Source organism: Parambassis ranga, chromosome 20 (assembly GCF_900634625.1).
Source record: "Parambassis ranga chromosome 20, fParRan2.1, whole genome shotgun sequence".
Taxonomy (NCBI): Eukaryota; Metazoa; Chordata; class Actinopteri; family Ambassidae; genus Parambassis; species Parambassis ranga.
In genome coordinates, this window is record NC_041040.1 from 15,832,947 (window position 1) to 15,859,385 (window position 26,439).

Genomic DNA, 26,439 nt, shown 5'->3' on the forward strand with positions numbered 1-26,439 from the left:
CTTGGTGTCACCTGATGATGGTGGCCACAGTAGAATTGCAACCAACTGGAACGTGGGCTTAGCAACACGTGCTTACCCTGAGTTTTACACATCATTGCTTTCATAGTTTTACTTATTGGCTCCTAAGTTAGGGTTAACAGTTGGGACTCTTTTTTGGATGATCTACCAGAGACCGTGTATGTTAAACCATCCATTTAAAAGGAAAGTGCATTCATCTGTCTGGCAGTCACTCTCATAGCTGCGTGGATTCTGAGGCTGCTGACATTGCAGTCTATCAGACCAGGTATGTTCTTGACTGATGTTGAACTCAGTGTGGTCTTCAGATGTTGCAGTCCATCCACCTCGGTTGTAGAGAGACGGTATCTCAGTATCTGTAACCTTTCCATCAGCTCTTTCCAGTCCAGCCATTCCCCTCTGACCGCGCTCACCTTTTGACCTGCCACTCACTGGAAGTAAACTCCAGAGACTCTTGATGAAAACAGGAGAGGATGGCGTGGTTTGCAGCACAATCACCTGGCATTTCAATCACCCTGCATCCTGGCTGATTGGATCATTTCATGAATATGCAGGTCTTGCTACGTAAAATGCTTGGTGAATATATAATAGAGTTCAATCAGGCTAACTGTGGTCCATAGCATAGGTGCCGATTCCGTGGGTGCTTCGGTCTTGGAGCACCAAAGATACCCACCGATCCAACACCGACAGTGTGTAGACAGTGTGTGTTTGTGAAAGAGAGTGTGTGTGTGAGTACCCACAAATATAAATCGGAACCCCTGGTCCATAGTGTGCCCTGGTAGGTCAGGCACTCAGTGTAAGTGGGAGGAAGTGGGGACAGTCACCTGACTGACTACAGCCTCTTAGACAAATAAAAACACTTCAAACAACACAAAGTTGTTTTAATTAATTCCAGTTCAGAGGCACTGCAGAACGTGGCTGTTCATGCTCTGGCTACGGAGCACAAGCTGGGGTAATTTAGGAAACATAGTGTCAAAATCCATGAATTTGATAAAAAATGCAAACAACAAACAATAGGACGCTATCAGCCTTCTTTGTGTTTACAGTTTCCTTCATTGACTTCCTGTTCATCGCCAAGATTGACAGGAGGTTAGGATCACAGAGGTGTTTCTCTAGGCAGCAGTACTTCTTCATCTTGGACTTAGGTTAGACTTGATGACTCACATTTTGTGTTCGACTTCTTCTTCGACATCTAACTTAGATATATAACATATAACAAAGATGTCTTTGTCCTTGTCCTTGTACTGTGATATACTGTGTTAGTTAGTTAATGCTGGTTGTTGGATTGAGCCACATTCAGACTGGATGTTTTGTCTTTATGCTAAGCTAACTGTCTCTTAGGTTCTTCCCAAAATACTGAGAGTAAGATGAGAAGGTTGTTAGTTCCTGTAAGAAGTCCTGACATGTTACAGTACAATATAAAAAAAACAAGCTTCCACTTGCTGTGACAGCAGTGCAGTGAAGTGAAACATATGTCTGCAAATGAGACTGTAGGGGGTGAAAGGTTGAAAAGAGGGATTCATTCCTGATTTTCTTTTTGTGACCAGGTCTGTCATGATGTGGTCATAGAAATCAGATGGAAATGCTTTAAATTTGTGAGGTTTAAGGCAGGGGAGCAGGGTGAAGGGATACTTAATAACTAATCGACTGGAGGGTCATTAGACTTTCTGAGTTGTGTGTGTGTGTGTGTGTGCCATACACTCTTTTCATTTTACCCAGGGCAGAGTAACACAGCCAAGAGCAGCTCCAACATCTGCCAGAGGGGCTGCTGGGATTGACTTTGCCTTTTAGCTCTCAAACATTAAAGGTAGGGTAGGAGATTTCATTCTGATGCACTTTTTGTTAAATTAGTGTAACTGTACTGTAGTGTAAGCAACCGATTAGTTCGGCAGTTTCGCTTTAAAACGAAGAATATGAATCATCTGTGGAAGCTATAAAACACTAAAAACATCAGCCAATCCTCAGGGACAACCCAGCGCAGAGTATTGGCTGGTTGTCACTCTCTTCCTGCTCTGCGCGCACCAGAGAGGTACGTGCATGATGGCCGAAGTCACAGACCGCAGCTCGTCAGGTAATGCGCGTCCATGTGATTGGAGGCGTGGCTTCGGGGTGAGCTCCGAGAGAAAGGGACATGTGTTTACTTTCAAAGTCTGGCTGACTCTCACTGAGCTTTCAAAATCTCCTACCCTACCTTTAAATTAAACACATTACATTCTAACCTTTCTGCCAGAGTATTTTTACTTTACTTTTTATTTCTGAGCACCAGTTTGTGCTCAACGCTGCTATATTCTTCACTTCTTGTAGATCAAAAACAGACAAAATGATTATTCATCATATGCATATTTTAGATTTCTGGTCAGATTTGCAGCCCATATTTGTACTGCCTCAGAGCTGAGCTAAAAATGCAAAACATTTCCTGCTCTGCTGAATCACGCTCACTCATATGGGAAATCAACACATTAAAAGCAACAGAAATACTCCATGTAAACTCTCAAGATGGTTTTTCATGGCCTTGTTGTGCTTTCAAGTCTCGTCTGCTGCGTTGGATCCTTGCCAGTGTCATAGTAACATGTCAGGATGTGTCATCGTCTTATCCAGGCAACAGTTTTCAGAGGGATATATAAAGGTCTCCTCTCTTTTTTTGTTTGTACAGGACTGAAGGAGTGCTGTGCACACACACCATCAGGAGAATGTTTATTTTTAGACAGCACTGGCACTGATTGTATTTTGAGAGCTTTAATAAGTAGCAAGGAATCTGGAGAAACTTTACTGGGTTAGAGACATCCCCTGGAAAGGTCAACAGAAATTAGTGGAGTAGGAGGGAAACTTAACCTTTCCCTGGGTTGACTGGCAGAGAGACAGAAGTGGCTTGATTGCAGCCATTGTGTACTCTTGTGTTTGATGATAATTACATATCCTGTTGTTTGCACAGATCCATAAATATCTCATGAACTTCCATCACAGATTTAGAAAGACTCGATAATTTCTGCTGTCCTAAACGCGACAGAGCAGCAGCGAGGTGTTATTCTGGCTGTTACACCATACTCATGACTTCTTTGAATGCAGCCTTGACACTTTGCCTGTCTTTAATAGTTCTACATGATGCAGGCACACTGCCTTCTGACTTTATACTGGGCTAATTAGCTAGTCAAGCTAAATTCCTGAACAGAAATCTTAGAGCTATGTGAAATCTTAGAGCTATCTATGTGCCCATAGACGTACATCATATAGTGGTCATCTGGACTTTCTCAAACAGATGCTCTCCAATAATAATAATAATAATAATAATAATTGAAACCTTTATTAGTCCCACAATGGGGAAATTGTTTAAGGCAGCCCAGCAAAGAGCGCCATACACCAGTGAGTACACTGGAGGCTATGCAATATGACTTTTCATCGCAAATTTACAAAAAAAACATTTTTTTGTTACTCGCAGTAGCGATTTTTTACTTTTATATTACCAAATAATATAGCAAAACAAATGTAACACTGTTAATTGGTAAAGTCTCAGCTTTCATATGACACCTTGTTTGTTTGTGTGACTTGAAGTATCACAGAGCTAGCAATGAGAATGTGGCACGTGGGTCGACTTTGCTATGAGAGTTTTATTTTGATGATTGGATATTGATTTGCATGGTGTTGAAGTTATGTTTGATGTGTGTAAATATGACTTATATGTACTTGTAGTAGAGCTTCTCCTGTTTAATTTGATATGCAATATGATTAATTTTTTACATGGTTAGTACAGTGTTTTATGGCTTTTATTGTTGGGTGCATGTGAAAGCCCTCTTTTAAGGGGGCTGTGGGGTGGAAAGGGTTAACTGCTTAGCAATCTTACAGATGGCATACCACCATCTGCTCAAAACAGCAAAATGTCGACAAATGTTAGCCTGAAATGGCTAACAAAGGAACACCTTGCAGAAGATTCATAATGTGATAGTTAATGTTTTACCATCCCAGAAGTGCTAAATATGGCCGACTGAAAACAAACAAAACCACATTTGTGCTAAACTTTTCAGACAAGGCACAAAACGAATCCAAACTATAGTAAAACCCAACCACAGCAGCCTCGGAAACGTGTTTCTGTACCTTTAACATCAGCGAACACAGGACAGCTGCAGTACCTAGAGGAAAACTCAGCTGCGGGCCGGCTGCAACATCACGTTCAGCCCGCTCTGAGTTGTTCAAAGAGAATCCTTTACACCAGCAACTAGAGATTTGTGTGTCCGCTATATATGCTGCATAGTAAACACGACCCAGCGGCGCCAAAACCAGCATACATCAGCACTCATATTGATCACCAGTGTAAGGATAAAGAATGTGGCATCAGGGGACGGGGGTTCAGGCATTCATGAACACATCCCCTATGAAGAGTACGCTCAGCTGAACAGCCTCTGATGCTCTCTGCAGCACAGTGGAGGGATTTCTTTCCCTGCTGAAGGATTTATTTGGAATAAAACACACTCTGGTACTGATCAACCCATTTTAATTTATTGTTTCCTACAAAAAAGTTAAGCCTGTTAAGCAAAACTCAGAGGAGAAGAGTGAGTCCATGTTACTATGGTAACTTCTGTCTGTCTCCTCCCCTTTTACAGAGCATTGATTCATTCAGTCCTCATCATTTACGTTTTAGATGAATTAACATGATGTGCTTTTCATCCAGCATCCTGTAGATAAGGAGACTGTACTGCACACAGAGTTCCATTTATGTTGGGAGAGGGCGATTTTCAGATTCAGACTTATTTATGACACCCAGAGCAGTCAATAGAAAACATTTTATGTTTAATTTTAGGTTAAATATTTGTGATAGTGATACATATAGTAGATACTGAATTTTCTGCTCCACCAGCTCTCTCTCTCTGTGTCTCTGCTGCTGTAGCCAGGTTACTTTTTGGACCACAGCCGCCTCAGGGTTTTATTACCGCTTTGTTTTACATATTTTACGCAGCTGTAAATCCGTATAGTATCATTATCGTCTTTCAGAGCTTCACACAGTTGGAGAACGTGCTCACATTTGTGCACTCCGTCTTTTAAAGGCTCATCTTCTTAAAAGGAAGAGGGAAGTCTTGACACAGGAGTGTTAGAAGAAAAAAAATCCACACAGCAGACTCTCAACATCCAGTCTTAGCACTTGCTGGATGGAATCCAGAAACTCTATTACAAGACACCATTACGGCAAAAGCTAAACCAGACAACAGAGAAAAAGTCCGCCCTGCAAAAAAAGACCCGGACATGTAAAATATTATCACTACTTACGTGTAAATAATGGATTATTTTCACCAAAGGCTGCACCATACTGCTACATTTTGGCTTGATGTGTCTCCTTGGCTGCACAGACACTAGATATACAGCTACAGTATACTCTGAAATTATGACGGATTTACCTGGTGGCCCTCTGAAGGTCTTTAGTATAATGCATGCTCATGTACATATAAAAAAATCTATAAAGTATACCTTTAATTATAGTAAAGCTGCATCGCCTCTGTGCAAGCAATTCAATCCAGAGTGGAGTTAAATCAGAAAAAGGCTCTATGGACCCATTTAGAGTCTATGTAATATTTCCAAGGATTACATTGACAGCGTTTTATATAAAAAGAAGACAAAGTGCTTAAGAAGCCAGCACTGTTCACTGTATTTGAAGCCTGAGGGTGTAACAGTGTACTGCTGCTTACAAACTCTCACAACTGCCATGAAATCAATAGCTTGGCATTTTTCCAACGTGCTGGCTGGCCTCGTCTGAGGGGCCGGGACATGACCTGGAAACCACATGCAGACAGAGAGCAGGTGTCCAGATACACAGCTGGAGGTTTGGTCTTTACAGCGATACGAGGATTCTCCAGCTGACATCAGAAGGAGCAGATAAGATGAAGCTAAGATGAGACACATCAGGACGTCCAGCAGACATTGTGTGTGTGACTTTACCTGACCTGTGAGCAGTGGTGGTTTCATGTTTTATTTTGAAAAACATACCTTGTGTGTCACTGTGGCTTTTACTTGGCGTCCTTGTTTCTGTTCCCACCTGTGATTATCTGCTCTGCCTGTATTGTTTCCACCTCTGTGTCATCAGCCTGGCAGCTGCCTCCTTCGGTGTATGGCTGCTCCCTCTGGGGTGGAGCTGCTCTTCGTGTTCCTGGTTGTGTTGTGAACTTCAGCCCTCCCTCTTGAACTGTTACACCCCCATGTTTACAGTGACTGTAGCTTGAGACAGTTCAGTTTTGCTGTCAGTGAGGTAAAGTTTGTTTTCTTCTGTGTTGGTCAGTGAGTGATATGACGGCTCCTCAACAACAATGTCCAAAATGCTAACTTATGACCAGATGTCTAATTAGCTAATTAGCATGTTAGCATGGTACCACAATACTTGTGGTTATTTTTGAGTCTCTTTTTGTAACTGTACTATCATTTAGTGAGTTAATTTAGCTCTCTTCATTAATTAAGTGCTTAAATGTGGCTGCTAATGCTATCTTAGTGGACCAGTGATGTTGATGTTGCTATTGTGGTTTCTGGTTGAACAACACTATGTTTTAAATTAAGTAAGCTGCAGTGATGTAATGGTTTTCACAAATCATTAGTTTCTTGGGTTTTAGTAGTGTGTACTGTTCAGTGATTCAAAATATGGCTACTAGCATTAGCATTGTGGGTCAACCATCACATGTTGCTGTGCGTATTATTAGTCAACTGCTAAACATAAGCATGTTAGCATGTTTAGCTGAAAGGTGTAGCTTCCCTGAGGTGATGGCTGCTATGATGATGTTTTGTTTATATATTTAATGTAGTATAAATAACTCAGAGAAGATGGAACAATATAATGATTAAATGTAGTATTGTTAATATTTAACTTTTAAGTGTGATGTTTGAAAGCTGTGTTGATGAACCTTGGTAGCATTAGCAACCCAATCCAAAAGGAGAAAACTAAACTCTTAATGCAAAAACCCTTTGTTTATTATGTTACTTGTCTTATACTGAAAGTGACATTTAACTGTTTTTATATTCTCTTTCTTCTCCCGTCTACATCCAAAAACACTGTCTTCAGCATGCTCCTGGGTGAGTCAGTTGATGCATGTCTTCTGCATATTAATGCCATCTTTGTCATTAAAATGTTCATAACCAAGGTTCAACATTAAGCGGGATGCTCGGTTATTATCATAACAGATTTAGCTGCTTCGTAACCAAAATAGACATTTTACTGTTCGTTATCATGAGTGAGCCTGCGGACTGTGAGCGGCAATGCTCCGGTTTTGTTTGGGATGTAACGCAGCCTGACAGCAAAGAGTCAAAGAGGTGTGTAGACACATTATATGTACAACTTGTTCTTGTGTTGTCTTACTTTTGTTTTGGACTGTCTTGGTGCGTGCCTTCAAGTTTTAAACCACTACTTTACATTTCCCAGAGTTGCTGCCTCTGTTGTGTTTTGTGCCAGTCTGTCAGATAAGCCCGAATCTGACTTACTTAAAGTTACTGCTGACAAAGTCAGACGTGTCGGACTGTACAACAGAATTTGACAACTTTTTTCTCTTAACACTCATTAGAAAGAGATATATTTTTGTCACAGGAAAAGGAACAGATCTTTGTCACAGTGTGTGTGTGTGTTGCTGTCACTGTGCTGCTGCCAGAAGTGACTGACTTCAAAATGTATGTCATGTAGCCAAGGACTTGTGATGACGAACATTGAAAACAGACCCAAAAACATCCTGAGCTAGTGAGCAGTGAAAGATGGGTTGTGTTTAAAACTATGAGATGCATAAATATCCTAAACACAGAATAATGAACAAAATGAATTATATACATAAACAAATAAAGCTGTTCTCATTAAATACTTCTCAAAACATTATATATTATACTGTAATCCTGTTTACATTCATATTCCCAGCTTGTTGTCTTCTTTTTTGCATATTCTGTCATGATGTTTACATTTCTTTACATTACATCTGTCACTGAAATAATGTAGAATGTCAGGCAGCTCTCGTACATTCACAAAATGTATTTCTTAGGGACTTTGTGTTTCCTTTGTTAAATGGTGTTAAAGGTTAAATTAGTGTAACTTCTCTTTACAATCCGATAGCAACCGATTAGTTCGGCAGTTTCGCTTTAAAACGAAGAATATTAATCATCTGTAGAAGCTATAAAACACTAAAAACATCAGCCAATCCTCCGGGTGGACCCGGCGCGGAGTATTGGCTGGTTGTCACTCTCTTCCTGCTCTGCGCGCACCAGAGAGGTACGTGCATGATGGCCGAAGTCACAGTCTTCAGGTATTGTGTGTCCATGTGATTGGAGGCGTGGGCTCGGGGTGAGCTCCGAGAGAAAGGGGCGTGTGTTTACTTTCGAAATCTGGCTGACTCTCACTGAGTTTTCAAAATCTCCTACCCTACCTTTAAAATGTGTATCTCAGAAAGCATATAATGTGGATTGTTGTCATCTTATAACTCTATCATATGTATGATGCATAAAACATATGAAGAGGCCCAGCTGAAAGTATTCATCATGCACAGATATCTGAATTTGCAGCCTGTGCTTCTAAACACTCGGAAAACTTTCAGATTTTTTTCTTAACCAGTCATGTTTGAGCCGACTCTGGTTGCATGTAGGTAAACAGTCCCTGTGGAGGGCAAACAAGGTGGAACACCCTGTCAATCCCTGTCAGCGAGCAACGCGGCGAGCATGTAGTGTCAAAGCAGCTGGAGGTGTTTTGAACAGGTTCAACTGAAATATCCAAATTCAGATGCTAGCTTAAAAGACATATTTAATTTATTACATACAATGATGATCATAATATTGGCCTCTATCCAATAGAGGCTATGTCAATATAGGTTGAAATGAACCAGAGTTTTACTTCAGAGGTGCCACAGAGTGTTACAGTGAGGTTTATATTGCAACATCTTACTGTGTTCAATTTGCTCATCATCAATAAAAACTACTTTGCAGAGCCATCAGTTGAAGAGTCGGACCATCATTCAGGCCAAAAACCTGGTTAAAAACATTCTTGCCTGTGGACCTGTCAATAACGGTGTTTATCTCTTCTCTGTTAGCTCAGTTAGGTGCTGTACGTTGCAGGCTACTCGTCTGCGAGGCGGGCCAGAAACTGCTGCAGTCAGATGGAGCTGTTGGTGTGCAGATATAACGTGGAGACTGAGGCATGGGTGCAGTGCGGTGCAGTAGGTATCAGTAGTGATTTAGCGTGAGAAGGAGCAGAGGTGATGGAGAGGAAAACATCAGGCCTGGCTGTGCTGTACTTGCAGCTCCTCGGAGAGATGTGAGGCGGTAAACACTAAGCCGCCTGCAGCTCTGTCATACATATTATTGGGTTAGCTAAGGGAAGCCGGGCTTTAATCCTCTTCAGCTCTCCCAGGCAAAGCAGGGAATCAGCACGCAGTGATTATCACATGACAGTGTTTATAGTTTTATTAAAGTGGATCCGTAACTTTGCAAATAATAGCACGTGATAAGCAGAAATTTGATTCGTTTTGCGCTGATTACCGGATTGTAAACACCGAGTGGAGCGACTAAAGAGAGGAACCACATGGGACGCCTATTATCGTGTAAAAACTTGTTATTACTCCACCAGCACCACAAATTAACAGGATTCACCCTTCCATGAAGAAGCTGTTTATCTATGTATTTGAACCTCCCTGGGGTTGCTGTTTCCATCCTCATCCACACCATTCTTTGATCATTTCATGACCCCTCTCTCCACCCTCCTCCGCCACGGAGGAGTTTTTATTCACGTGACGATTCATCCGGCACTCTTATCAGCATTAATAATACAATCTGACAGATATTGTATGAGGCTGAGTGCGAGGTGTCACTCACAGCAACAAACAAGTGAGGGAATGGATGATGCGATAAGGCGTGAGAGGGAGCCAGAGAGAGAGGAGGATCAAAGGTTTAAGCAGTTCACTTCACCTTAAGTTATTTTAGTCTTTGACGGATACAGAGCTGCTAATCCTCACGGATAAGATTTCATGTGTCAACATTTTTCACCGTTTTTTTTTTTGGTGAGGGGAAAAGACTATACTCCAAACATGGAGATGGGTTTATAGTTTGAGAAGTAGTTGGACAGATGACAGTAATGTCTTAGCAGTGGTGGAGCCTTAGTTTATAGGAATCCATGCCCTTTGAGCATCTGAGCGGATGTGAGCATTATGTGGTCTGGTTTTGAGGCTGATACATCACCCGGCATGGTGCTAAACTCCTGCTAAAAATGAGATAATATGAATAAATTCTCAGCTGTGATATTTAAAACCATTTTTAGAAACATCTGAGCCTTTTTTTATGTGACAGCAGTCACTCAGAGGGAGGGGGTGTCATTTTTCTTTCTCTGCATGATTGATGTCTTATTTTGAAAGGAAACCCTTCAAATGCCCCTCTGAACCTGAGTGGGTACTTTTTTTACTGTCTATTTTTATATATTGTTTGCTTTTGTGCATAAAGCCATATTGTATGTTATTACTCAGAGAGGAGAGGAAGGGCTGAGGGCAGCAGACAGACTCTATAAGGCTCTGCGACACAGAAGACGGCGCGTTGCTGTCAAACTGTCAAAACTTATACTTCAGGGGTTGTGATCAGGCAGCAGCATGAGGCTGTCCTCTGTTTTATGTGTAACTTAAACATGTATGTGTGACTATACTGTACTCTCTGAGCTCGTACACTGAGTGTGTGATAAATGAAAACATACCGGAGTTAGGAGAGAAGAAAACTGCAACACTTCATGGAGCACGATGACGGCTTCGCTGCCCGCGGAGGCCCCTTGAGGGTTCCCTTGGGCGAGCAACTCTTTTAATATATATCTGCATCCGTGCCTTCGCTTGCTGGGCCTGAGTAACTGAGCTGTACTTTTTTAGAATTAACCACAATTACCACCTGCTACAGCAGAGTTTGCCTTGTAAAAGAAAGATACCTTATTGTCTCTGCAGCCCTTCTTAATCCTAAATAATTTAGACATCAGGTGCCACCCTTTAAAGCTGTCAGCAAATATTGAGACTGTTTTAATTGTATTGTAGTCTTATGCTACAGACGCTGTGCAATTAAAGGGAAATGAATTGAGGGGGCGTGTTGAAGCGCCTATTTACAGATGGAGAGGGTGGGAGCCATTTTTAATAGAGACGCCACATGCAGCCAGCCAATTAAATATAGATGCCAAAGATCCAGCTCCCCTCACTAAGACAGCTCTGTTTTTCCCTCTGCACGACAGCACCATGTTTAGTTTCTAAACTCGTATCGTTGGTGAGAATATGAAGGGACATGTTCTCACCAGTGCTCGGGAGCAGCAGTTATTGAGATGCAGCCTTTAAATGCAGGACCTGCTAATTCTACTTTGATTTTTGGGGAGCTATGCCCTTCACAACCAGAGGGCCCACTACAAGAGGCTACTTCAATATGCACATTTCAAAATCAATTGCACTGAATACTTAGTGAGTTCTGCTTTTGTCTTCTGCTGCCAGTGAAAAGTGATTTGCTTCCTATATTTCTATTATAATGAAATAAAGGAGCAGATAAAGCAGGGGTATGGATTATACTGAAGCTGTATATCTACAGTACAGACTTAATACAGACTGACCCAACTCTAAACCAGAGAGTAAGGCCAGGGCCACATGGTTTGTTTTGTCCTCAGCACGACTTTGGGTTCCACTGAGAACCTTTTTAGATGTGCAGTACTTGTGAAGGCTGCCTGTGTGGACTCTAGACTTTATTATAGACAAGTCATTTATGTGCAATGTATGTGCTGGACTCCAACCACTACATACGAACCCACATGAAGTGAGGGAGGAAGAGGAGGATTGCTCGGCCACCAAGTTTGCGTTTCTCCTAGGCTCAATCTTCAATAAAGCTTTTCTCATTTATATATTGTCGTGTTTCTCTTGTTAGACAACAGAGTGAGTTGCTATTAAAAATGAGGCTGGACTTCCTGTTAACAGCCGGTTTGCAGCATCTTCCAAGACTTTGCCAACCCATACATGATTTAATGACAGTGACTGTACATGCACTCCACACGGTGTCGTGTTTTATTTTGAAAATCTCCACTGCGTCTGTGACGGAGCAGAGTGGAGGGTCACTTCTGGAACGGTCTGGTGGGACCTCACACATGGAGTAATATGGCAGCAATCAACTGCGCCCGGAGTGGTGCGGCTGAAAACCCACCCAGTGGGACTCAGGGGTAACTATCCATTAAGTGTACAGTCCCTAAGACACAGTTTTCATAGTATTCATGACCAATAGCCAACACTCTTTTTGACTCTTAGTTCAGGGGAACATTGTCCCCAGATGACTTAAACAACCAGCCTTTACAGAGGGATGCAGTCATTACCATAACCCCACATTATGTAAACACCAGTTGTTCCAGTTGCCTACCGCAGCTTTTTCCTAGATCTTTTACTGTCTGCACTAAGGTAGAATACAGCGCTTTCAAAGGCAAAGTAATTTGGTTAGTGTGTTGGAGCTGATGGATACATTCAATGTCAATTAGAGGGAGATTATTGATTTAACAGGCAAAGAAAGAGACACAGTAGAGAGCTCTAAAGGCCACTTTACCTGAAGATTTCTGTGATGCACAAAAGCAGCACGAGGCTGTCTGATAAATCTACTGTAAACCTCACACTGACAGGGACGAAGCTCCAGGATCACCAGTGATTCTCCAATTTACCTTAATGTCTGGCTTTAACCTCTAATGGCGAATTCATTTGACTGATTGGCTCCTCAGCAGTTGTAATTACCGAACGTCTTCAGCCAGGGGCTTTGTGTTTCGCACCGACTAACTTAGTCTCAATTAGTGTTGGGTTTTATCTCCTCTCCCTTTCTGTACTCCTCCGTAGCAATGACAAAGATGTTTGTACCTGCTATAGCGGTATCAGTTCAATCCTATGACTTTGAAGATTAGTCAGCAAACCATGAAGAAGCTTTTGAAGTGTTGGGGACTCTTTGAAGTTTCTGATGCGAGGGTTTTTTTTTTACTTTGTCAATCTGTTACTTAAAGTTTCTCATACCTTTGAACATTTAGTCTGGCAATAAGAGGACGGAGCTGTCGCAGGCATAAACATAACATGAGATTTGTATCATCAAAGTCCATCTGAGGGCTGTTTCTGACTGTGTGAAGCCACCTACAGGTACTCAACTGTCAATGTCATTAGTGATTAGCATCTTTGGGAGAACATCAGGAAAGTAAATGCCTGCTGTTGTTGTATTTACTCGTGCTTCTAGTTCACATTCCCCTGTTTGAGAAGACAGGGTTTCAATGGTTCTACAATTGAGAATCAGAAAATCATAGTTGAAAGTGCCACCTAAGTGAAGTGCAGTCTTCTTTGTGTGTGCTCACACTTTGGGTTAAGTTGCATTATTTGTAGTACTTAGAAGTTGAATTGAATTTAAAGCTACTAATGCCAGATTCCAGCTAAGTTAGCGCTAGCTGGTGAACTGTCTTGTCTTTTGGCTAGCAAAAAACAATAGTACTGTATTTTTCGGACTACAAGTCGCACTTTTTTTCATCCTTTGGCTGGGTATGTGACTTATATATGAAAAAATATATAATTTCACATGTTTATTATTTTTACACTGACAGCTGCTAGAAGGCACTCTAGGCTTGTCTACCTCCTGAGTTGGCGGAGTTGTCCAGAACGACACAGAGGAAGAAGAACTCAATAGATTTAGTGATTTGGAGTGAAATGGAGAGTTTTATAAACTTGTTTTGTTATGTTCTTAATGTAGTTAACTGTTAATGTTTTGCATAAAGGACAACTATTGAGTTCACTATGCTTCATGTAGCTGAATAGCCATCAGTGTGTTACGTTAGCCTAATGCTAATGCCGTAACATACGGTATGCTATTACAAAGCATTACATGCCATTACATAATATATTGCATACCATACACCTTATGTGCACCTTATACTCCGGTGCGACCTATTTTAAAAATGTCTTTACACAATGGCTATTTATTCTATACTATAATATTCTATACTTCAAATGTATGTTGAACCTCTGAGGCTAAACTCACCAATAGTTCAGAAAATACTTGTCATGTGTGAAGAGATGGATGGCAGAATAAACTTCACATCTTTTTTGCACTTGGCAGTCAAAGTGATTGTTCATTCAATAAAAATGAAAATGACATTGGAAACAGTGAAGAGGGAAAAGCTGCCCACCGAGGCCCGATGGCCACAGAAAGGAGCGCCATGGCCAGGTTTTCTTGGCTGACACTTACACGTCCAGTTTGAGTTTTCCTGGCTGCTCACCTCAATATGAAATTAATGAATTTCCGGTGGCTTGATTGATTGTGTTGCTCGCGGTGTGAAACGTATGGTAAGGCCAGCTGCTCCGCACAGCAGTTGGAGAGCACAACGTTGCTACTCTGAGTTCGTCCGTGCCATCACCAGCAGCAGAAATAGGTACACAACTCCAAGCAGGGTGACAGACAAACATCTTCTCTTAGCACCAGGCGGTGCTACAGGCAAGGGCGGTTGCTGCTGCCGGACGAGGCCTCTGCTGACACATAGGTCACGACAAGTATACAGATGGCAGACCAGCCGCTCTGTGCAACGCCACCAGAGAAGAGACGATGCCAAATATATCTAACCTCTTGGAGTTTGACTCAAGAACGGAGCACACAAGGGAATATTCATATGCGTAGCACACAGTGGGAGCAAAGTGCATAAAATGTGAAAAATTAGATTATTTTGATGACATTATACAGATAATACTCCTGCATAGTAATCACACAAATGAAACCTGTGAATTTTTAAGGTCATTTAAATTCCACTGAGCTGTTGCCAAGCCTTTGAAGCCAAAAAATTGCCTGTCATCATCTTACAATGCAGGCTATTGAGCACTGCGCTGCTCACATGGGCGCCCCATAAATAAGAAATACCTTTCTGCAAACTGTTAATTGTGGGGAGCTGAGAACAAGATTAAATGAAATGCCCCCTTCTGACAAAACATACTGCTGCTAGGCGACCTGACTGTTTGAGATACTGAAGGCGAGGTTTGTGTTTTCATTACAGTCAAACACTTTTTTAAAGTGTAGATTAATGTTGCTAATGAAGAGTTGGGACTTTGTTTTAGCTCTCCTGCAGAGTAGATGTTAACAAATGCTAATTTGCCCCCATTAAGAATTTGTCCCAGCTGCAGCTGCAACTTAGAGTACTAATGATGACATATCCAGATTTAATGAGGAGCAAAAAATAGCCAATGGCCAAATATGTTAGATACTCCAAATCAAAGCATACCTTTACAATATTTTAGCATCTTTAAACACATCTAAAGTCTGAATTTTTAGTAGTTTTCTTTCCTAGCTGATTTCAGTGTAGTACAGGGATTTAGATCCAATATCTTTACATGATTTCTACTGCACCAGTGTGGCTGATTCTTTGTTTTACGGTGGTGAAAGTCAACATTTATGTGGATTTTATGTTGGTCACTTGTGGTGTTGAACCCACACAATGTTATCGCCCGACTCTGCAGCTTCCCCGACAGCCCTGCTGAACTGTATGTCATATAGCAGTCACCGTTTTTATGACCCCAAACTTTACTGTTTGGATTCTCTCTCTCACCTCCCTCGTATTGTTGGTTTTGGCCTCAGCAGACAGCTTTTTCTAGTAATAAAACGTGCTGTCTAAAAATCAGACAAAGTGAGCGACTAAATGGTGAACACAGTGGAGCGGTTAACACCTTAGTATAAGGACTCGAAACATAGATAAAAAGGGCAAACAACATGCAGTCAAAACAGGATAGCTTATGAATGCCAATGTTACTTGATATCTTTTTGCCAGTGCTAAATACAGCAACAGTCTGATTTTACAATGAGGGAATGTGAAGTGGTGGTCATACATGCAAAGTATACAGTGTAGATGATAATAACTGGTCTCTCTACATGGGTATGGAAAGTCCAGAAATGTAAGTACATGGGCAGATGTTGGCTTTAACATTGCTCCAGGTTCTTACCTGGACTGTACCCTTGTACATACTGACATGTTCATGCACATCCATCCATCCATCCATCATCTGAACCCGCATTGTCCTGCAGTGCAGGGTCACAGGGGGCTGGAGCCTATCCCAAAGTAAGACTTCCATTGTACCGGGAAACCTGTTGAATCTTACCTAGCATACTAGGCTTGTGGCATTGGCATGAAAACTACTTTGTAAAGTTTAATATAAAATCATGCTTTGGGTTAAAATGGACTTTTCCCATTCGCCTTATTTTGTTTGCTACAATGGTCCCTAAAGAAAGATTTGCCATTCACTCCATTCATGACCACGAGATTGACAGATCCTTTCAATCACTTTGAAAGATCAACCTGCCCACTCACGCTCTCCTGGTGGGTACAGGCTGCATACTGAAGTATACCTAATGTGCATTTTTGACATCTGTTTGATGTGCCTTCATTTCCACTTATTTGCATTGCCAGGTAATGTAGAAAACTACAATACAAGAAGTAAAAAGACATTCATGGTAAGGCTGTTGATGTTTGATGCCATTTGTCTGCATGCCCATTTTAGGGAGACGGGTATATCTGAATGCAGCGTGGATGGAAAGCTTTTAAACGTCCTGTGGAGCTATGTTACACAGTGAAGGGGAAGCTTTCAAAACAATCATGCAGAGTGGGTTTTATATCACCCCGGTGCTATCCTTACCAATCAAATTGGATTAAGTGCAGACAGAGATTGATCTGTTCTGCGCTCGACAGCTCACTGTGTTTGACCAGATTACTTTCAACTCTGGGCAGCTGTATACCAAACACAGAAAGAAATGAAATCTTGTCATTGCAGTTCAAGTGTTCCCCTGTCCGTCACAAACAGTAGACTCCCCCTGGACAATAAGACATTCCACTTGTGTGTGTCATCTGATGTCTGCTCTGCCTTGGCACACAGAGGAGTTTTCTCCCCCATCACACATTACACAGCTCCCCCGCTAGAGGTGAATGAGGGCCAACTGAGAAATGACTCCATTTGCATCTTAGCTAATTGTGCCATTGCCCCGGGCTTTCTAATAGTCAATTAATTTTCTGGGAACATAGTTGGGAGGAAATAAAAAATGGTTAGAGCTGCAAAGCATACAGCCACTATTTGTAGTGAAATGAAGTTTGCTGCAGGTAAGAGGAAAAGGCCCTGCTGTGGTATTGAAGTCAGATAAAATATATGAGCTACACAGACTATGGTCTTTCTGCCAACTACGTGCTTAGCAAAGAAATTTCAGTCACTAATAAAAGTATCTAGTAAGAACTTACTAGCTCTAGTCTCTATCTAGTAACTTATTTTCTAGCCAGCAGTCATCAAGTTGCATATTTTAGGACTGTGTAACAACATTGTCCACTTTAGCTCTTTAGATTGGTTGGCACCAGCTATTAAACCCTTTCATCCCCACAGCCAGAATGAGGCAACGGTCATTTAGCATATATTGCATTTTCTTCATTGGTCATTGGTGAGTCTTGCACCAATATTACTACTGCCTGTCAAATCTATTGGTTCTTACTTTTCAATAGAGGTGTCAATCATCCTAATAAATTGCGAAGTTATGAGCCTGCCTATTTGTCGAAGTATTAGCTGCAATATCTGGGCGTGGCCTATCTGCTATATACATCTATTAAAATCTATATCTAGATGTCTTAATGTGAATCTAAGCTTTTTCTCTAGGTGTAGGTCAAGGCTGGAAAGAGAAGCCATATCCCAGGATTATAAGGTGATTTTGCAGTGAATTAGGGGCAGGGTACATCCTGGATAGATCACCTGTATGATTAAAACAATAGTAAACACTTGTTGTTGATTTTCTCTGTTGTTTCAGAAGCATCCACACCCTGAAACTCAACAGCGACATATAACAATGGGAGGCTGCATGTAAAGAGTCACATCCACTCTTAATATATATATGGTTTGTTAGCTGCTAAATAATTCAGCGTGTTTGGCAGGCTGTAAAGACAGCTGACAACTGTTAACCAAAAGGGTGAAACTGTGGTCCATAAAAACAAAAACAAAAAACACTAAAACACTGCAAAAGTCACCTTATTCACCAATTTTTGATGCCTTCTCATTTCTGTTATTTGTGCCTTCATAAGTATTCTTTGTGCAACAGTGGTATAAATAACCAGATCCTGTAAATGTCCCATTAATGGAAGTTTATTCCACATTTACAGCTCATCAGACACCCTTGGCTTGCAAAATTAGAGTCGTTCCCTCGCCTTTTTACAGACCCCCTCCGCTGTAGTTGTCTTAGTGAGTTGAATTCCAGCCCAGGACTGTATACCTTGTGGCTCATAAAGCCAAAGGGCAGCAGCTGATTGAAAATGTGGGGAATATTAGGTTAATGTCTCTCAGTCTTTGAGAACAGAGTCGTTCATCAGGATGCAGGAACGTCCTGTATGGCATTTAATTTGTTTATGGCCTCTATTCTGCTAATATTGAATTTCATTTCTATTCTTCTACCTTCAAATCAGACAAAATGTTACGACCGCCAGCGAGCAGAATATAGTTTCAGCCTCTGACCACATTTATGGCTGGCTGCTTCACTGAGATGCTACAATACCAATAGGCCATTGATTTAGGAATAGAGTTGGGGGTGTTGCCATTGCTCTCATGGACAGGCAGACACATTTTAAGACAAGATATAAATGGAAGGAATCCATGAAGCAATTATTCCAAATCTGCAGTACATGGCAGCGACACCGTTGCAGAAGGTGTATGAGGTTACCTTTCCCTGTTCTGTTTCAGTGAGCAGCTTCTCCAGCCTCTCCTCAGTCCGTCAAGCTGCCTAGGCAACAATCAGAGTGGAGTGGCTGAGGCATGGCGAGGAGAAATGTACAGTGGTAGGAAATTACAAAAGGAATCAATTCAATGAGTTCCCTCCCTCCATAAAAAAAATGTCTATAAATCAGGCAGGTGGCCAGACCCAAACAACAACCTTTTAAGAGCCTGTCTGCTGAGGCACAATGCATTACAGAGCAAAGGGAGACTCTGTAATATGGCTACTTCTGCACTAAATCCTTTTCACTCCACCACACAGCAGCGCTGTCGACCACACGACCTTGTTGCTATTTGTGCTGACCTTATCCATATTTCTCTATTATTGGCATGAGATTGGGATTCTCTCCCTTTTTTTGCCTGACAGGGTTTGTCAGGCTTCTCTGCGATGCCAGAACAACAAAGTGTTTCATTCCAAAAGGAGACATCCACCTTTTGAAAAATGTGACACCTTTTCTGACACGACCACGCTGGCATGAAAGTGAAAATGAAGACTTATCTGTCTTCTGCTCTTAACTGACAAAAGGCTGCACCGTAGAAGCTGTAATCATTTTTTTAAAGGGTGGGCTTTGAACACCTCTAACATCATTTTTTTTCCTCTGAATGCAGTTTGCAGACGGCAGCTTCAATGTTGAGGCTCATCTTTGATAGCAAACATCGAGTCTCCTCTGCCAATTACATCGGCACTTCCTTGCGCTACTCTCACATGTTTCTCCTCATGACGCTATCGCCTCATAGGGTGAGAGGCTGAATGGAGGTTGTAAATATCCTAAAAGGCAAGGTCAGCAGGAAAACCACTGATGGAATAAATTAGTGTCCTGCTCTAAAGAAAACAACAGAGGAGACAACATGAAATACAACAGTAAGAAACGGTAAAATGGCTCCATGACCAGTACCCGCTCTTGATTTATCTGACAGGGGAAGCAATCTAATGCTCCTTCACTGATTTGTCATGTTCCCTGTGACCCGTCCACGAACATCAATATGGGATAGGTGTCAGACTGGGAGGGGTGGGGACTTTAAACTACCGTTAGCTGGTCATTGTGGGGCTCATTCAAGTTAGCACACGTATGTCTGTGTGCCAGCAACGCATTCATTTTTAGCATCTGCTGCTGATAAATGTCAAGGCCGCTAGAGAGATGGCGAGCAGCAGTTTATGCCTGCATGCACACATATCAGCGTGCAGAAACAACACACTGAGGCAGCTCAGTAAACATAAAGTGTCATGCACATGCTAAAATTATGTATCGGCTCCCAACATATATATATATGCTTGGTCAGTGTTATATTAGAACGCCACAAGCATCCCAGAGGGTGGATTTGGCAGCTGCAGACACCATAGATGTCCCTATTATACTGCATTTTGCATTCCATTCTTGCACTGTAGTTTAGGGTGTTCTTGCTGACTCATCCTTTTTTGTCTGGATTTTAGAACCTGTGCAGTATGTCTTAGTGGACAACAACAGTTGATATGGTCTTCTGTGGGTGCATGAACAACTGCGCAGAGGCTGGCATTCACTCTTTGAAGACAAAATCACCATCACATAAACCCCTTCCCTTCCCTTTATAGCCGGTTCCACTTAGTACAAACCCTACCGATTGTATCTGTTTATCTGAAATGGGGCAGACTTTCTGCAATACCATGGTGCTATAAATATTCAAAAATATTTGCAGAATTGCACCTTGGATTTTCAAGTGTTTTTGTAGTGAAACAAACCACTCATCCCAATATTTTCTTTGATTGGGCGTATGTCTATACAGATGTGTCCAGAGGTAGTTTATTCTGTGTCGGTTAGATTAATTCTTTGTATAGAATTGAAAAAGAATTAGGATTGCTGACCAGGCTAGTTTGTACAAAGATAAGATAGGATAAGATGCCAACAAATCCTGTCCCTAAAAATATGAATATCATATGACCCTTCACATTAGTATAACATAGTATGTTCATAGAGTGGGGATAAAGATAGATCAGAACCTCACTATGCGACTGTATATGACAATTAAGATGTCTGTGAATCACATGGCTGCTGATGATTGGGCAAATTTCTCCTTCATCTGCTGCTGCTTCAGAGGAAGCAGCCTTACAACACCATAATTCAGCCTGTCAGTTATTTCCTCGCACTGTATTTTCGACATAATCTCATACCATATAATTAGTTGAACTAACCCATTATAGGGTAGCACTTCACAATAAAACTACATGATGTAATTGTAAAGTGTCAAAATGGTTGAGCTGAAGGAATCCACAGCTTCTTGCAATGCAAAATTATGTTGGATAAAGAGAGGGGGAAAAAGGGCAGTGAGAGTGTGTGTGTGTGTGTGTGTGTGTGTGTGTGCAATATTCCAACAACACCAGTGTTACCTTGGTTACTAATCCTATTTACTGAGGATTGGATCCATTATTCAGGTTCTACGTCTGAAAGCTGAATAGTTGTTATCAGCATGTGTCAGGGACAGAGACTGAGAGCAGGCGAATATTGAATATTCAGTGTTTTCTTCACAATATGCCACAGTATTTAATGCATTTAAGTGTAATCCATTTTGGAATGTAAACACCAATAAAAACCTGGATTTTCACAGCCATATAAATTAATTCATATGCTTGAAATTGAAGAGAAAATCCTAGGGAAAAAAAGCAATGCAGGATGTATCCATAAATGTAATTAAATATACATATTGTGCATCCTTTCCTTGGGTAGGCATAATCCCTCTAATACTGTAGCTGCTCATCTTTCATATAAACTAACATCCAAACCATGAAAAGGTCGGTTAGAAATATTTTGCAGAGGAGGCCTACAAAAGCTGAGGCTAATGTACACTGATAACTTGACAGCACAAAAAAAAAAAAGTCGGGATAAAACTGTTACACGAATTACAGCCTACGCCTTCTGTGATCAGTGAAACGGCACACAAAGCATTAGGGATGCAACAATATGGGTATTGAGATAACAAAGCTTTCCCCTCTGACAGCTACTGTATTTGGTTTCTCACAAAGAAGAGAAAAACTGCTGCCACATTCACACGTTGAATGAGCAGCAGTGACTGTCCAGTAACCTTGTACGATACATTAGTTGCTGTGAAGTAAACCTTCACAGCAACAAACGCTTTTGTCAACAGTCAGCCGAAGATTCCAGTAGAGAAAGTGTTAACCTTGTACCTTATGACCCAATGTGTTCAATGTCGATTGAATCAATACATTATTATCTATGTTTCATTGTATTAAATGAAAACATTTTAATTTCAAAAGGACTTTTTTATGTCATAGTGAGACTTTTCATGACAGTGGATACCATGACAACATTTACGCTGACAGATCAGGAAAAATACATGTGGTTGAGGCCTAAAAAAATGTATGTATAAAAATACAACATGCTATTAGCACAGCTGCGTCATGTTTGTGTTAACGTGTCTCAGGCTTAGAAGTGATAGACAATCTGTATTTGCCCTCTTTAAGAGAGGTAGATAATGTAAGACACTATGACACTATGTATGTAGATTAATAAAAAAAGAGCTGCTTGTGTACTATGTATGGCATGTATCCAAGGATTCTCTATCCAACAGAAGCTAAACAGGCTAACAAGCTATCATTGGGTAAGGGGTCAGCTGCTGGCAATTCCACTGTCATAAAAAGATTCTTAACATTGACAGACAATAACACTTGAGGTGCTGAATCCAGGAAGTAATCAACAGGGCCAATAATATACAATATTAAACACACTGGAATGTAGTATTTTTTTTCAGCCCGAGTTGACCTCCCCCTCCCACTTCTGTCTGTGTCCCAGGAGGGCAACCGGAGGAGAATGACTGGTAAAATCCAGACCAGCAACGTCACCAACAAGAATGACCCTCGTTCCCTCAACTCCAGAGTCTTTATCGGAAATCTCAACACAGCCATCGTCAAAAAGACCGACATAGAGGTCATCTTTGCCAAGTACGGCAAGATCGTGGGTTGCTCCGTGCACAAGGGCTACGCCTTCGTACAGTACATGAACGAAAGGAACGCTCGAGCAGCTGTGGCAGGAGAGAACGCTCGCATCATCGCCGGACAGCCTCTTGGTGAGTCTTCATTGTCCTTTTTTATCTGTTCTGTGAGATACCTCTGCCTTGCTTGGGTTTTTAAAAATCTCCTATATACTGCACTTCACAAGAACCTTCCCCCTTGAAATACAGAATGTTTCATTAAGACCTGATCTTTGCTGGAGGAATGGATTGTGTCTCTCTCGGGAACACAAAATGCCTCAGGCCTCTCACAGGCTTTTAGTGTGGAACCTCCCTCGGCTCCTACATGCTGAAGTGTCTGTGTTTGCTGTCATGCAGTTTTGGAGAAAATCCCAGATGAATCTGCTAACTGATCCACCAGTGGATGTAAGCACAGTTTGATTTTAACATTTACTAAGCAGGAACTTGCATAAAGTATGTCAAAGTTCTTGTGACACACTTTAGAGCAGAACGGAATATGTTAGGAGGCAGAGGATGCAGTTAGGAATATGCTGTTCAAGCACCGATTGTCTGTGTGTGTGCATGGTGTTTGTGGATGTTGACAGTGAAATTTTTTTTTTATTCATATTTGTTTTGTTCGTGACTGTGAGGCAAACGATTTTGGAGAGATTTGTGAGATGTGATCCACAGGGCAACTTTCTAGATAGCTTAAGGACATGTAGTCATAAGAAATGCTGGTTTCACAGGTTTGTGTGTTTTTTACTTCCCTTTGTGTTTGAATGAAGAATTAATTATGTCTGTGATGGTCTTTTTTGAGCGTTATCTTGCAAAACATCTTTGTGAAGCTTAGGGATGAATTGCAAATATAAAGAGAAGACGCTGCTGTATGAAAAATCATTAAATGAGATGTTTTGTTTAAAGTTTTTGCGTTTTAAAACCTGGGAAACAGAACACAAGCAGATGATCTGCAGAATGGATTATAATGTCAGCGTCGAGCATTACTGAGCTGATATTTGGCATCTCTCTTCTGATGTCATTTACTTTCTGCAGTGATGACCTCCCCTTAACATTGACCTTGTGGCAACCTGGTAACTTGGCAATGAAGCCAATGCAGCAGTACAACAGCTGTATTTAGTTTGAAATGAAATGAAAAAATGACCGTGATCACTGAGAATCTTCATTAGCATTTGGGAAGTCCCGATCAGTCCGAGCCATTTGATTTTGAGTTTCTGCCGATACTGAGTCCCGATCCAATACTTTTAGGGTTCTCTACAAAGGCGAATGGCAGGTCATTCAATCATATTTCTAGCCCGAAATGCATTGCCGCTGCTATAAATACTTCATCCATCCCCAAATTGGGAAATTTCACAAAGGAAACGGCTCATCCAAATCTGTAGACCTCTCACACCCAAAGCGACAATCAAACCCCTAGACAACGCACTAGAGAGTCTTTGATAGCCCTAATACACAGATACCCGAGTAATGATCGGGATCGAACAAGTCTGAAACCACATAATCGTGCGCGATTTTCGATCACGTGATCATATCTGGACATCCCTAATAAGCATAATGTCAGAAACTGCAGTTTGTAATGCACTGGGACTAGGGGTCATAAATGACCGCTACAGGGTGGCTCCAAAAGCCAGTCGGTCCCTTAGATTGTACTTAAAAATTGTGTGGTGTGTGGTGGCTAAAGCTGTCACCATCTTGGCATCACCTGAGTCTGCCAACTTTATTCAAAAATGGGCTAGAGTGGAGCTGAGGTGGACACTTGACCACTCGGGTATCAATCTGAGACAACACACGGAGGTCTATGGGGCTTTGGAGCCAGCCTTAAGTGGCTATGTGGGGTACTGCAGTCTTTGTTAAATTCCCACAAACCTTCTTATTACTTGTTTACAGCCTGGTACAAGAATTGGTTCATATTATTGTTCATTGACTTGTTTGAATAGAACACTCAGTGACAGAACTCCCCTTAAGGAAATACAGATGGTGGTGGACCACTGCAAAGGTCAAACTCAAGTGTGAGGTCTACCAACCAACTGATATTTACTTTCAAAAGCATCATACTATGCAGTTTATGTCAAGGCATCTAGTCTCTGATTTTTATCACAAAAACATGCAGGAACACCAAGCAAAGATTTGGGAACAACAACAGGCGTGCGTCACTGCTGCTTAATTAATTCCAGTCATTTTTTTTTCTGCCACTTTTTTTCTATGAATATAAAGTCAACTCAGGCTTGTCAAAATGTCAACTCAGGCTTGAAGATGATCTTTCTAACTGCTCACACATTCTACCACACCACTGCATATTATCCTCAGGGCAAATCTCAGAGTTAAGGTCTGTAGTGAAAGTCGCAGTCTTACATAACTACATGTGGGGAGTTAAAATCTGAATATTTAAAGCAAGAAAATGTTTCTAAATGACACTTTTTTAGCATTCTACCTGCAAAAGCAGCTCTTTCATGTTGTTTTCATGTTGTTGATGGAGGCCTGTTTGTTTGGTCTGTTATAGGATTTTGGCTCTGCACCCTTAATATGACATGCCCCCCCTTTAAATCACTTAATTTTTATGCACAGGCTAAAATTGTAACCAAAAATGAAAATGTTTTGCATCTTACATTTTCTCCATTAAGCCCCCCAACAACCATCAATAGCAAAATAACGACAATCTCTCTCTGTTTGATTAATAGCAGCTAATGTGTTGTTGCTGTTTGCGGTCGTTCATTAGTTTTCGATATTTGGTGTTATGGACGTTGCAATCAGTTAATAAGCAGAAAAACACATCAATTATTAAAGCATGTTCACAACCAGCTTTATCACCAGAAAGAGCCAAAAAGAAAAACCATCACAGAGCACTCTACCATATCCGTAATAAGAGTGTTTGTGATTTATCTGTGACTTCACATGTGATTGCTTGTTTTTGCTTGAGAAAGCAAACATAATCGAAAGTATTTTCATTACTCTGGAGTTCATTTCACACCGACGTCAAAGCGAGACAATCCTGCCCTCACTGCATATCGCTCAATCTACGAGTCATGTGAGGGGGGAGGAGGGGGGAGTGGGAGATACATCCTTAATTGACAATTAAGGCCACCCTCAGTCTCATCCTGCTAAGCTGATGCTTTTTATATTAACATGGCTGAGAAATGAATCAGCCACATAATGATTTGGACTTGAGGAATGACCTCCACAAAGGATCTGGCTTCCTGTATGAAAACGTTTCATTAAAGCGTTATTACCTGCCGGCTGATGACACGTCAGTTTCAGAGTTAAGCTAATACGGCTGTGATATTGAGGGAGCTGTATTCATATATGTTTACTGAGATGACACACCTCCCACGTAGAAGGAGGCAAAAGCATGTTGTTGTGGCAGGCAGAGGAGCGAAAGCTTTTGAAAAGGCAGGTCAGTGTAATAATCACATCATACTGCATAGATGTGCTCAGACACATCCGTGATGACTAATATGTGTACTCCGCTATACACAGGGGTCAAAGGTCATAGCACGCAGCCGCCACAAGGAACACTCTGTCACTTGCATGTGCGTGCCTGTGTGTAGATAAAAAACAGCTGAGTGTAAAAATTCTGTAATAACACAGCTGGCAGCACCTTCCTCCCCCTCGCCGCTGAATGAAAAATGGATGCTCCATTACCCTATCAAAAATGAATAGGAGTTCATGAGATCATATCTAGGATTCTGAGCATAGCAATCATTACTAACTAACAGTACGTGTGATGCTGCTCTGAACGACACGCTGTATCTCTGTG

General features: G+C 41.4%; 1 protein-coding gene across 1 annotated transcript in view; it reads left to right on the forward strand.

Moving 5' to 3' along the window:
• LOC114453591 (RNA-binding Raly-like protein) overlaps positions 1–26,439 on the forward strand; it is a 55,285-nt gene that overhangs the window by 15,079 nt on the left and 13,767 nt on the right. Inside the window, exon 2 of the mRNA XM_028433543.1 lies at positions 22,514–22,787. Coding sequence (XP_028289344.1) covers positions 22,532–22,787 — 256 coding nt within the window. The 5' untranslated portion in view covers positions 22,514–22,531. The remainder of the gene's footprint in view (positions 1–22,513; positions 22,788–26,439) is intronic.